At 41.5% G+C, this 12,360-nt stretch overlaps 1 protein-coding gene across 1 annotated transcript; it reads left to right on the top strand.

Annotated features, from left to right (window-relative positions):
* Positions 1-11,815: 11,815 nt before the first annotated feature.
* On the top strand, positions 11,816-12,124 carry LOC122109141 (late cornified envelope protein 3D-like). The gene has a single exon (XM_042681340.1). The coding sequence runs from the start codon at positions 11,816-11,818 to the stop codon at positions 12,122-12,124; it is 309 nt and encodes a 102-aa protein (XP_042537274.1).
* Positions 12,125-12,360: the final 236 nt, after the last annotated feature.

Here is a 12,360-nt window from a genome sequence, read left to right as displayed (position 1 = left end):
CTTGGTGGGAGTCGGTGAGCCTGAAAAGATGAAGGAAAACAGGTCAATGCAAAAGCCTTAGGCCAGTGTGTCCTCTGAGAAGGGTTCTATTCTGTAAAGTCCTTATTCCTAAGACTGGCTGCTTCCTGAGCTGTGATCTTCAGAAAGAAAAATGGAAACGGAGCAGCAAGACATTTTCTACTTTGCTTCCAAAAGAGAAGGCTAATGTTTCTAACCTAATCCCAGATCCTCTGTCTCTACAAAATCTTGAAGCAAAATTGTTTGGTCAGAGAATGTCTCCTGGAGAGTTTCTTGGACATAGGGCCAAGACTCTGAATGCACAGAACTTCTGATGAGTCCCACAGGTTTTTGTTTTTGTTTTTAACTTTATCTCCCTCCTTTCTTCTTAGATTCCTGACAAAGTCTTCTTCCTGTTATTTCTACTTCCCTTCTCTCTTCCCCACTGAAGTTTGGGCTTTTCTCTCTCTCTCTCTCTCTCTCTCTCTCTCTCTCTCTCTCTCTCTTTCTCTCTCTCTCTCTCTCTCTCTCTCTCTCTCTCTCTCTCTCTCTCTCTCTCTCACACACACACACACACACACACATACATATTCCCAGCTGATGGTTTATCCCTTGCTACGTACTTACTAAGTACAAAAGAGTTTCAGGAGGAGGAGAGAAGGCTGTCCTTGAGGAGGCTGTGGATGAAGATCTCAGAGCCCAAGCCCTTTTTATCCTGTGCACGGTTCATGATGCACAGCCTGAGCATCCTGTTGCTTTCATCACCAGGGGCGGTGACAGCTAGGACATGGTGACGATCATCTACTCATCGTCTTCCTGTGCCCTTACTCTGCTGTCTAACAAGAGGAAACCAGGAAGTTCTGATGCCTTTCAGCCTTCATCTCACTTAGTTCAGCTGAGGGCTCCCATTCAACCCCCTTTCAAGCATTTACTCATCTCACATTTCTTAACCCAGGTTCTGCCCATAGGCCTTGCTAGAAAGAAACCACACATGAATGAATATGACACTTTTCTTGGGTAGCTCTTGATCTGCCAGGCAAGACATGGAGATATTAACATGTGTGTAAATACAGAGACAGATATTATGTACTAAATGCTGTAATACAACTGTGTACAATGTCCACAAGCTTGAGGTCATGTATTTGATATTAGCCTTATTTCACTCTACATGTAACCCAATATATCTTGGCATATGAGGATATAACCAAAGCCTTTCTTCATAACCTCTTGGGATGAGCTTAAGACGTTGTTTAGGTGATGTGGGGCTCCGAAGAAGATTTCATGGCACCCAGGAATCCAGTCATGGAGCTCCTGAGAAGAGGGAGGTAGAGCTGAGTTGATGTTTGATGAGTAGAACAATTTAATACAGACAACAATATATGAAGTTTGTATATATACATATGAAATCTACTTACGTAGCTGTCAGCTTTTCTCATTTGAAGTTACCATTTGTTACCTATATTTTTACAGAAAAATAACTGCCACGAACTCAAGCAAAACATAGTGATGGTATTAGTATGCTAAGCCTTTGTAAACCGTATTTAAATTGTAATATTTTTTATTAATGTATACTATTTTTATTCTAATATAGGTATCTGTTTAGGGCCTATTTATAACTGTGCAGAGCAATAATCTTTTATTTTTCTGAGAAGAGAAAATGCAGGATTATTTATGACACCTTAAATGAAATACTTTTACAGTGAATGTATCTTATTCTTTTGTGAATATCAAAGCCTATATAATTTGGTTACTCGGTCTAGAGAAAGAATCATATATAAAGGGATTAGTTTTTCTCTCTCTCATTTTACTTTTCTGGCTCTCTACTTTGGTTTCAGGAAATGGTAGCTCAGGATGGTAAATGGTAAGACAGGAGGAAGGGTCTTACCCTTTGATTCCTTTCTGACTCAGTGGCCACTTTATTAACATTATTTGTTGTCCTACCAACTAGCTATTGCTCAGATGAGGAACTTCACAAAGATGGATAATGAGAATGTCTTTCTGACACACTGTATGATAAGGCTATAAAACGTGTGTTAGGGAAAATGCTGCCAGCTTTGTTAGTGTTCTAGGCTTGGGGAAGATGCAGGGTAGGAAATGGGCATAGCCTAAGAAGGCAACCACTTTCAGGGAACTCTGGACCTTGTGCAAAGCCTGTCTGGTCTCTGGTATAAGATCTTGATGTGAGAAACCATTTACTGTTTTCTCCAGGCTTAGAATTTGGCCTGAGAGTCTGTTGTACAGTAAGTGTTTATTTCTCTTCAAAGTCACACGTAAAATTATAGCCCCTACTGTGATGATATTAGGATGCTAAGCCTTTGGGCCATGAAAATGGGGCTCTCACAAATGGGAATTAATATCTTTATAAAAGAGACAATAGGACCGGTGCCAGTGGCTCACACCTGTAATCCTAGCTACTCAGGAAGCCAAGATCTGAGGATCAAGGTTCAAAGCCAGCTGTGTCAAGAAAGTCTGTGAGACTCTTATCTTCAATAAACTACTAGAAAACCTGAAGAGGCGCTATGGCTCAGGTGGTAGAGCGCTTACCTTGAGCTGAAGTGCTGAGGGACAGCGCCCAGGCCCAGAGTTCAAGCCCCAAGGCTGACCAAAAAAAAAAAAAAAGAGAGAGACAATAGAGAGCTTTCTAGACCTCAGTGTCATGTGAGGATACAAAAACAATTTTTCAGGAATAGAGCCTCTCACTAGAACTTGACCTCTAGTACCCAGAGCTCAGACTTTTAGCCTCCAGAACTGTGAGAAATAGATTTCCAATGTTAGGAAGCCACTTTATTCTATTATATTAGCCCAAATGAGCTAGGGAAGGATCTAGCTTTCCACTATCACCTATTTCCTCCCTCTTGGAATTTGTTCTCACTTAAGTCATTTAATTCTATAGGTTTTTAGTTCAGAAAATGTCTTGTGATGCCTGGGCTGGACCATGGTTAGTGCTGGGAATATGTTTTGGAACAGAGAGAGCTTACAGGCTAGCAGAGTTCAAACACTTAGAGAAGGGCAATAGATTCCAGGTGGGAGCTCCCAGCTACGTGAATCTTGTCTCAGAAAACCGGAGCTTTAGGATTCGTGGTACAAGTGAGCCTTTCTTTTTCACATTTTGCAATTCTCCAGAAGGAAGGAGCCATTTTAAACCAAATAGGTAAAAAACCTTGGGTTAGTAGGGGAAAACACTTGAAAAATTCATCCTTGTGAACTTTGGGTAAGCGCCAAATGAAAGCACTCAGATGTGATCAGTGGAGAGGTTGCTGTCCCTCCTGAAATACAAGTGATCTATTGGATTTTCCTCTATTCCATCTGTAAATGTCTGACTCTGATGCTTCAACACCTATTGGTTCTAGTCTCTAAGCCTGTCCTTCCCTGAACATGCTAGGATGAGTTGGGCAACATCACAGGGTCACCAGTAGCAGAGGTTGCATCTCATAGTCAATAGGTATTTTGGGATCCAGAGACAAAAGACTGGTCTAGATGGGTGAACCGAGGAGGAGGAGTTCTTGACTTCTTAATTTTCCCTGGTGTTATAGAGATAAGCATGAAGCTTTTCAGGTTAACCTCCCTGGTGACATTTTGCTTGGATCATGTGTTGCAAGACAGTGGTGACTCTTCTTTCTAACCGATCAGAGCTAATTGTCAATTCAAGACTCTTGCCACCAAAACAAGATCTACTTGGTGACACTTAGCTGAGTCATGCTTTGGTAAGAAGGGAGGAAAAAGGTATGAATGCTGCTTTTATTATTGTTGTTGTTGTTGAGATTGAATTACCTATCACAAAATTCCTAAAGACTTTTGCAAGTCTTTAGGAAATTTCCATACCAAATTTAAATTGATAAATTGAATTTTCAAAACAATTTCCATAAGTTTTGTAGATGCTTTTATGAAGAATTAGATTTTTAGGCATCCATGCTTTATTATGCTCAACTTTGTCTTCTTACTTGAAAACATTTGTTCCTACTTTGTCATCTGCTCCATGAGCTCTCCATCAAAAAAAAGTTTATGTTTAAAAGAGAATCACACATCTATTTCAGCTTTTTGATAAATTAGATAAAAGTCTCCAGGATTTGTCTGCCTGAGCTGGTCTCAAGCCTTAACCTTTAGATCTCAGCATTCTGAGTAGCTAGGAATACAGGTATGAGCCACTAGCATCCAGTTTAAGGGCTTTACTCTTGGTAGGCCTGTGATCTATCGCTTGAGCCATATTACCAGCTGTTTTTTGTGTTAACTATTTTCCAGGTGGATTTTATGTTTTGTCTTGCCTGGAGCTAGCCCCAGACCATTATATTTCTATTTACATCTCACATGTGGCTGGGATCACCATAACATGGCTTGTTCATTGAGATAGGGTCTCATTAATATTTTTCTTGGACTAGCCTCAAGCTATGACCCTCCTGATCTCTACCTCCAGAGGAGCTGACCCATTACAAACATGCACCACCATGACTAGACCAAGGCTTATAATTCTGCTATATGCAAGCCTTGTCATCATCACCAAGAAGCTTGAGTATTAATACAAGGCGAGTGAGAGTAAGATTTTCCAATTTGATTGAGCACTGACAGAAATAGCTCACAACCTGTAAAGCACAGGCACTAAGATCCCTCCACCGTATAAATGGAGGTTGGAAGAGCCCTTCTTCCATCACTGCTTCTCCTGCTATGGAGCAAAGATGAATAAACTGGCAAAGTGATGGCAAGCTTCCCCAGTGGGATGGAGTGCCAGGGCTTTCCCCTTACATTCTACATGGGGAGGAGAACAAGCTCTTCCTCCCAACCTCCCTCTCCCAGAAGCGAAACACATTTCAAGGGAAAATGATAGAACTTAAAAGAAACTAAAAGGGGAGAATTAAAAGATAGGAAGATGGAAATTTTTTCTCTCTCTGCTCCATTAATGGACTCTGTGGCTGTGCTAGAACATTGCTAAGAAACCAGGAAAAGAAAATAGAAGGAAATGAGGAGAGAAGCAGGCAGAACCCACTACATGACATGGCAAGAGTTCATGAGTTTCCCTGAGCAAAGTGGACAGTGTGGGAAGCAGCTAGGCCAGAGCTGTACTGCTGTATCCCACCAGGGGTGAGGCTGGCAAGCTGTAGCCTCCCCATTGCACTCGATGGGGCTGAAAGTTTAAGCGGGGGGGGGGGGGGTCGTCAGATTTTCTAGAAGAAGTCAGATTTTCTAGGTTGGATTATTGTGCTACAAGGAGGTCCTATGCAAGACTCCTAGCAGAAATCAGTCATGCCAGGCAGGCTGGCTCATGTCTGTAATCCTAATTACTTGGGAGATTGAAATTAGGAAGATGGTGGTTTGAGATCAGCATGGGGAAAGCTGGGGCAGTGATATGTGCCTATTATTCCAGCTGCAAGGTAGACCATAGATAGGAAGATTGTAGTCTGAGGCAAGCCTTGACCAAAACATGAGATTTTACCTGAAAAAGAATGAAAGCAATAGGGGCATAGTTCAAGTGGTAGAGCTCAAAGGCCAAGAGCTCAAATTCCAGTATCATATAAAAGCAAGAAGGAAATGAAATCAGTCATTGATCTCATCGTAGCTCCTGTAGATACCACCATCCAGTGACACTAGCATTGATATTCAATTATGAGATGATTGCCTTTTCCCCCTTTCCCTCATGTATCCCCCAAATAGTGGAAGAGAAAGGGGAGCACCAGGTATAGTAGCAGATGGGGGGTAAATGACAGAGCTGACTATACGTCTTGGGAAGAGAATTGTGTTGTGTAAGGGCAGAGGGAGGAGTTAAGATTCTTACCCTGAATTATATTCCATTGGACATGATCCTTATATCCCTGCAAATGGCTAGAAAGTTTTGGAATATACTTGAGGTATCATCAGAGGAGAGTTAGTGAGGTATAGCAGAACACAGGGAGTGGGGAGAATTGTGCTTGTATCCTCTGAGTTCAAAGTACTTGATATACTTGTGAGAAGGTTCTTATGAGACTTACGTACAAGTGCCCTTCTTGATTCCTTCTCCCTTTTTACTATCAGTAAGTAATGCAATATCCAGTTTCATAGACTGTATAGTGTTTCCCAAACTTCATTTAGTAAAAATTATTTCCTGGCTTACGAAGGAAGAGGTGACATTGCCCCAGAAAAGAAATGTATTCATTAACAGATTGATGAAACAATAAGCCCTCTGTACGACACCTTCATTATACCAATGAAATTATATTTAAAGAAAAAGTGCATCTGACTATGTTTGTCCATCCTGACTCAGGATTACCTGGGTGTATACTCCTGGAGTCCAGAGAACATACAAAATCCCCTGGCCGGCAGTACCAGTCTCTGGCCAATCAGGCAGGCAGTACCAGTCTCTGGCCAATCAGGCAGGCAGTACCAGCCTCTGGCCAATCAGGCAGGCAGTACCAGTCTCTGGCCAATCAGGCAGGCAGTACCAGCCTCTGGCCAATCAGGAGCTGGCTACCTTCTCTAGTCTCAACTCCTGACATCCTCTCCAACTCTTTAGCTGTTTGTGACACTCATGGGCCTCAGGACCTTTGCCTGGGCCTGCGCCTGGGCAAGAAGACATTTTAAGTAACTGATGATTAACACTCAGCTTGTGTATCTGAATGTCTTGAGAAAGGTGCAGTCATTGTAGTGAGTTCTGGCCCACCGAAAGTCTGATCTGAACCTGGTCATTAAGTCCTATGTCTCTTGTTTATAGACTACAGACAGGATCTGGTAGTAGGGAAGGAAGTGGGGGAAAAAGCAAATTTTTAATGAGAAGGTATCTGGGATGTCTCAAGAAGGTCCAGATACCTATTTCTTAACCTTATGGACCTTTTTTCCCCCCTTCTCTTCTTCCCTTTCTTTTTTGGATAAAATTAATCTATACTAATTGTACAAAGTAATCTGCTTCATTACAACATTTCCATACAGAGACTTTGATTATACACTTCCTCCTTCCCTCTCCACATCTCTAATAATCCCCCTTTGCTTCCTTTTTAAAAACTTTTTCTTTCTTTAATTTTTCTTATTTTCATAAGCAAATTCATACTGCATACTAGACATTGTAATCAACACACAACTCATGATGCAGTAAACACAGCTAATCCTAAACAATTACCACATGGTGCTGGTTGAGCTCACTGTGCTGTGGGGCACACAGACAGACAGATCACTGATTCAGGATGCTGAGAGCTGTACAGAGCACAGGAAGAGTCCTCAGGCTCAGGGAAAAGCTGTTGGGTATCGGCCTTCTGTTGTTTCGTGTGTTTGGATGTTGTCATTCAATATCATTTGGAAGTGGTCAAGATAAGGCCAATGGCTTGTCAGAATTGACACTGGGCATACAGTACGAACAGGGGTGGGGGTAGTGGGATGAATAGCCCCATCCATAGGCCATGGGTTACCATAGACTACAGACATTTGAATTAAAAACTCAACTTGAGGGGCTGGGAAGGTGGCTCAATGGTAGAGTGCTTGCCTTGCATGCATGAGGCCCTGGGTTCAATTCCTCAGTACCACACAAGCAAAAAAAGCCAGAAGTGGTGTTAGGGTCAAGTGATAGAGTGCTAGCCTTGAGCTGAAGTGCTGAGGAACAGAGCCCAGGCCCAGAGTTCAAGCCCCATGACCGTCAAAAAGCCCCAACCAAACAAACAAAAAAAACCCAACCTGAGAAATGATATGTCAATATGTCATTCCCTATGTTTCTGTTTCAGGCTTAGGTCAGAGAAGGACATGATTCATCTAGGCTGGGATAGCCAGAGGGGGAATTTATCTGAAAGGCGAATTATCATTGATAGAAGATTTTTTTTAAATCACTAATAAATGTGGTAGTGATTTTGTGTATACTTGATATAGTGGGTTATAATCAGATGGGTTTTAATCAGTTTGTAGAATTTGAGTTCTTATATACTATATTTTTATTGGCATATAACAGTTGTACACAATAATGGGTTTTTGTTATGACATTTTCATACATGTATGAAAACTGGAGGTGATCATATTCACCCTCAATTGCCCTCTCTGTCCTCCTCCCAACTCCTGTCTCCTCATCCCCTTACTTAGTTCCTGCTATATTTGAATATCTGCTCTAAAACTTTAAATTCTTCCTGTAAAAGAATATGTATGACATTTATCTTTATGAGTTTGACTTACTTAACATGATCCCCAGTTTTCCTGCAAATGACATAATCTTGTTTTTGGCTGAATACTATATATATATATATTGTGTGTGTGTGTGTGTGTGTGTCACACTTTATTGACCCATTCATATGTTGATAGGCACCTAGGCTCATTCTAAAATTTGGCCATTTCTGAACTGTGCTGCTATAAACATAAGTGTGCAGGCAAATCTATTGTATGATGGCTTTGATTCCTTTGAATAGATATCCATGGGGAATATAGCTGGATCACGTAGTAGTTAAGTTTCCTGAGGAAGCTCCATGCTGATTTCCATAGTGGCTTCATTGATTTACATCCCCATCTATAGTATATAAGGCTTTCTTTTTCTCTATATCCTCACTAGCATTTACTGTTTGTTTTCTTGTTTTCTGACTGTGGTAAGGCAGAATTCCATTGTTGTTTTGATGTGCATTTCTTTTATGGCTAACAATATCAAACATTTCTTCATGTAGTTATTAACCATTTGTACTTCTTTGAAAAAATGTGTTCATTTGCCATTTATTGATTGGATTATTTATTCTTTTGTTTTTGTGTTCTTTATACATTCTGACAAATTATTAGCTGTGGATTATTCTTTATTGTAGTAATTGTCCCCTTTGCTGTGCAGAAGCTTTTTAATTTAATGCAATCCCATTTGCCATTTCTTTTACTTTACTCTTATTATAAAGGAGTTCAAACACAGAGCTTTGCATTGCTAGGTAGGCATTCTAAAGCTGAGCAACACCTCTGGCCCCAAATTCTTTGAGCTATTGGAGTTCTATATCTAGAAGCATTTCCCATATGTTTTCTTCTAGTAGCTTCAGAGTTTCACATCTTATGTTAAGATATTTGTTCCATTGTTGAATTGCCTTTCTATACAGTGTGAGAACTAGAAATATAGTTTTCATTTTCTACATATACACATCCAGTTTCCCTAGCTCCATTGGCAGAAGTTATCTGCCCTTCAGTATGTTTTTGATACCTCTATTGAGAATCAGATGGCAGAGTCTAGTGGTTTTCTATTCTATTCCAACAATCTGTGTGCCTGATTTTGTGACAGTAACATGCTGTTTCTGTTATAATATGTCTGTATTATAATTTGAAGGTAGGTATTGTGATTTATTTTCTGTTGATCTATGAACAATGGAGGCCTTTCCATCTCTTGGTGTATTCTACAATTTCTTTAGTTTAGTTTTTTTTTCTTTTGGCCCTAGGGCTTGAATTCTGGGCCTGTGCACTGTTCTTGAGTTCCTTTTCCTCAAGGCTAGGGTTCTAACACTTGAACCACAGCTCTACTTCTGGCTATTTCTGTGATTAATTGGAGATAAAAATCTCATGGAGTTTTCTGCCCAGGCTGGCTTCAAACTGTGATCCTCAGATCTCAGCCTCTTGAATAGCTAGGATTACAGATGTGAGCCACCAGCACCTAGCTTCTTTAGTGTTTTATTGTTTTCACTATAGAGGTCTTTCATCTCTTTGGTGTAGTTTATTCCCATGCAACTTTAAAAATTGTTGTTGAGGATCTTGTGAATGGATTGTCTTCCAAATTTCATTCTCAGTGTGCTCATTATTGGCATATAAAATGATACTACTTATTATACTTTGATTCTGTACTTGCTACTTTGTTAAAAGTGTTATAAGTTCTAAGAGTTTTTTTTGGTACAGTTTTAGGGTCTTTTCACTATAAATAGGGATAAATTGACTTCCTCCTTTCCTATTTATATCCCTTTTATTTCACCTTATTGATCTGGATAAGAAATTAGGGACTATATTGAATGGTGAATAGTTTTGAGACTTTTTTTTTTTTTTTTTGTCGGTCGTGGGGCTTGAACTCTGGGCCTGGGCGCTGTCCCTCAGCTCTTCAGCTCAAGGCGAGCGCTCTGCCACTTGAGCTACAGTGCCACTTCCGGTTTTCTGGTGGTTTATTGGAGATAGGAGTCTCACGGTCTTTCTTGCCCAGGCTGGCTTTGAACCGCGATCCTCAGATCTCAGCCTCCTGAGTAGCTAGGATTACAGGCGTGAGCCACCAGCGCCCGGCTGGTGAATAGTTTTGAATGTGAGCACCCTTGTCACATTCCTGGATTTAGAGAAATTCTCTTTCCCCCTTTAATATGATACTGGCTACAGGTTTGTCATATACAATATTTGTTATGTAGACGCATATTCCTTCTATTCCTAGTTTCTTCAGGACTTTTAACATTAATGAATGTTGAAAGTTTCTTTGTGTTTCTTCTATATCTATTGAAATGACCATTTGATTCTTCACCCCCCTCTCCTCCCCTGCTCCATCCCCTGGGCCCTGGTTCTATTTATGTACTGTATTGCATTTATTGATTTGTGTATATTGAACCATCCTTACATTCCTGGAATGAAATCAACTAGATCATGATGTTTGGTCTTTCTGATGTGTTGTGGAATCTGGTTTGCAAGTAGTATATTGAAGATATTTGTGGCCATATTCATAAAAAATTGATTTGTAGTTGTTGTTGTATTTCATGCTATCAGGGTAATACTGGCTTTGTAGAATGAGTTTGGAAGTATACCTTACCCCTTTAGTTTATGGAATAATTTGTTTTTAGTACTTTATTAATGGTCTGGTAGAATTCAGCAATGATTCCATCTTGGCCTAGGCTTTAGGTTGGGATGTTATGCTTAAAACAAACAATTCAAGTGCTTATCAATTCAAGCCAAATATATTATTTTTGGGGGGGGGGGTCTGGTCGTGGGGCCTGAACTCTGGGCCTGGGCACTGTCCCTCAGCTCTTCAGCTCAAGGCTAGTGCTCTACCACTTGAGTCACAGTGCCACTTCCAGCTTTTTTCTTTTTGTTTATGTGGTACTGAAGAATCAAACCCAAGGCCTCATGCATGAAAGGCAAGCGCTCTACCACTGAGCCACCTTCCCAACCCAAATATATTATTTTCTGAGTGATGGTCCATTTAAGCACCATCTTGTCTCACTGTAAGAGATATGTCATAAACATTACTATATTGGTGCTATTGAATGAAGTGAAATGGATCGAGCTTATGAATGAGTGGACATTCATTCATGCTCATGAAAAAATTGGACAGTGTGTTTGAGGAAGACTGGAGGAAGTAATTTGACAGTCACAAGGACATCCTGGTTCCACCTATGAACCAGAAAACCATGTGCCCAAGGTAACTGGGAAGTGTTTGGCCCTGTCACCTCTCCTGGTTATGAAAGCAGTAGCATGCTCAAGTGACACATCATCAACCCTGAACAGGATAAAAAGGCTCCTGTCCTGAGCTCTGAATCTACAGCCTCCTCAGAAACAGCCTTCTCCTGTCTCCTCTATATCAGGTGAGTGCTCAGCTGGAAACAGCTGAAGAGTGTGTGGGGCTGACAATCCCAGATCTGAAATAGAACCGCAGAAAGAGGTCTATAGTGGGTACCATGGGAGAAATGATGAGGAGGGGAGAAGAAGCCTCTGCAAGTCATGGGACCGCAGGATTCCTCCCATTCTTCTTTTGAGCATATTATTGGGGATGCACATCTACCCACCTTATATCCTTGAGGATACTTTAATGTAAGTGTATGTGTCCCTTCTGTGTTTACATTTCTGTCTTTCTTGGTGTGTGTGTGTGGAGGGGGAAGGGCTTGACAAACTGAGGAGAAATTGACTTGGAGCTTCTGTGTTCAAGTGTTTCTATTATTTTGTTCAAGGTCAAATTCCTGCCAAGATGTCCTGCCAACAGAACCAGCAGCAGGCCCAGGCCCCTCCCAAGTGCCCATTGCCCAAGTGCCCATCGCCCAAGTGCCCCCCAAAGAGCCCAGCAGGATGTCTGCCTGCAGCCTCCTCCTGCTGTGCTACAAGCTCTGGGGGATGCAGTGGGCCCAGCTCCTCTGAGGGCGGCTGCTGCCTGGGCCACCACAGGAGGCGCAGGTCCCACCACCGCTGCAGGCGTGGAAGCTCCAGCTCGTGTGAGCGTGGCAGTGGTCAGCAGTCGGGGGGCTCTGGCTGTGGCCATGGCTCTGGGGGCTGCTGCTGATGCGGAGACAAGCAGATTCAGAGGAAAGAAGAATGCCAGGAGCCTAGGAAAAGCCACATCTTGATCCATCCTTCCTCAAACATCTTAATTTGTCTTTCTTAGACTGGGTTGCTGAAGTGTTCACAAGGAAGAGCTATGTTCTCAGAAGGAGGCTCTGCTCATGTGTTTTCTAGAAGCCTAATGGCAACTTCTCTCCTGACAATGTCACCCAGGTCTGACTATGTATAGAAATAAAA

The sequence above is a fragment of the Dipodomys spectabilis genome, unplaced genomic scaffold (genome assembly GCF_019054845.1).
Source record: "Dipodomys spectabilis isolate Male_0828 unplaced genomic scaffold, ASM1905484v1 ptg000069l, whole genome shotgun sequence".
Lineage (NCBI taxonomy): Eukaryota > Metazoa > Chordata > Mammalia > Rodentia > Heteromyidae > Dipodomys > Dipodomys spectabilis.
The sequence above is the reverse complement of the archived record's forward strand: the minus strand, read 5'-3'. Positions and strand labels throughout refer to the sequence as shown.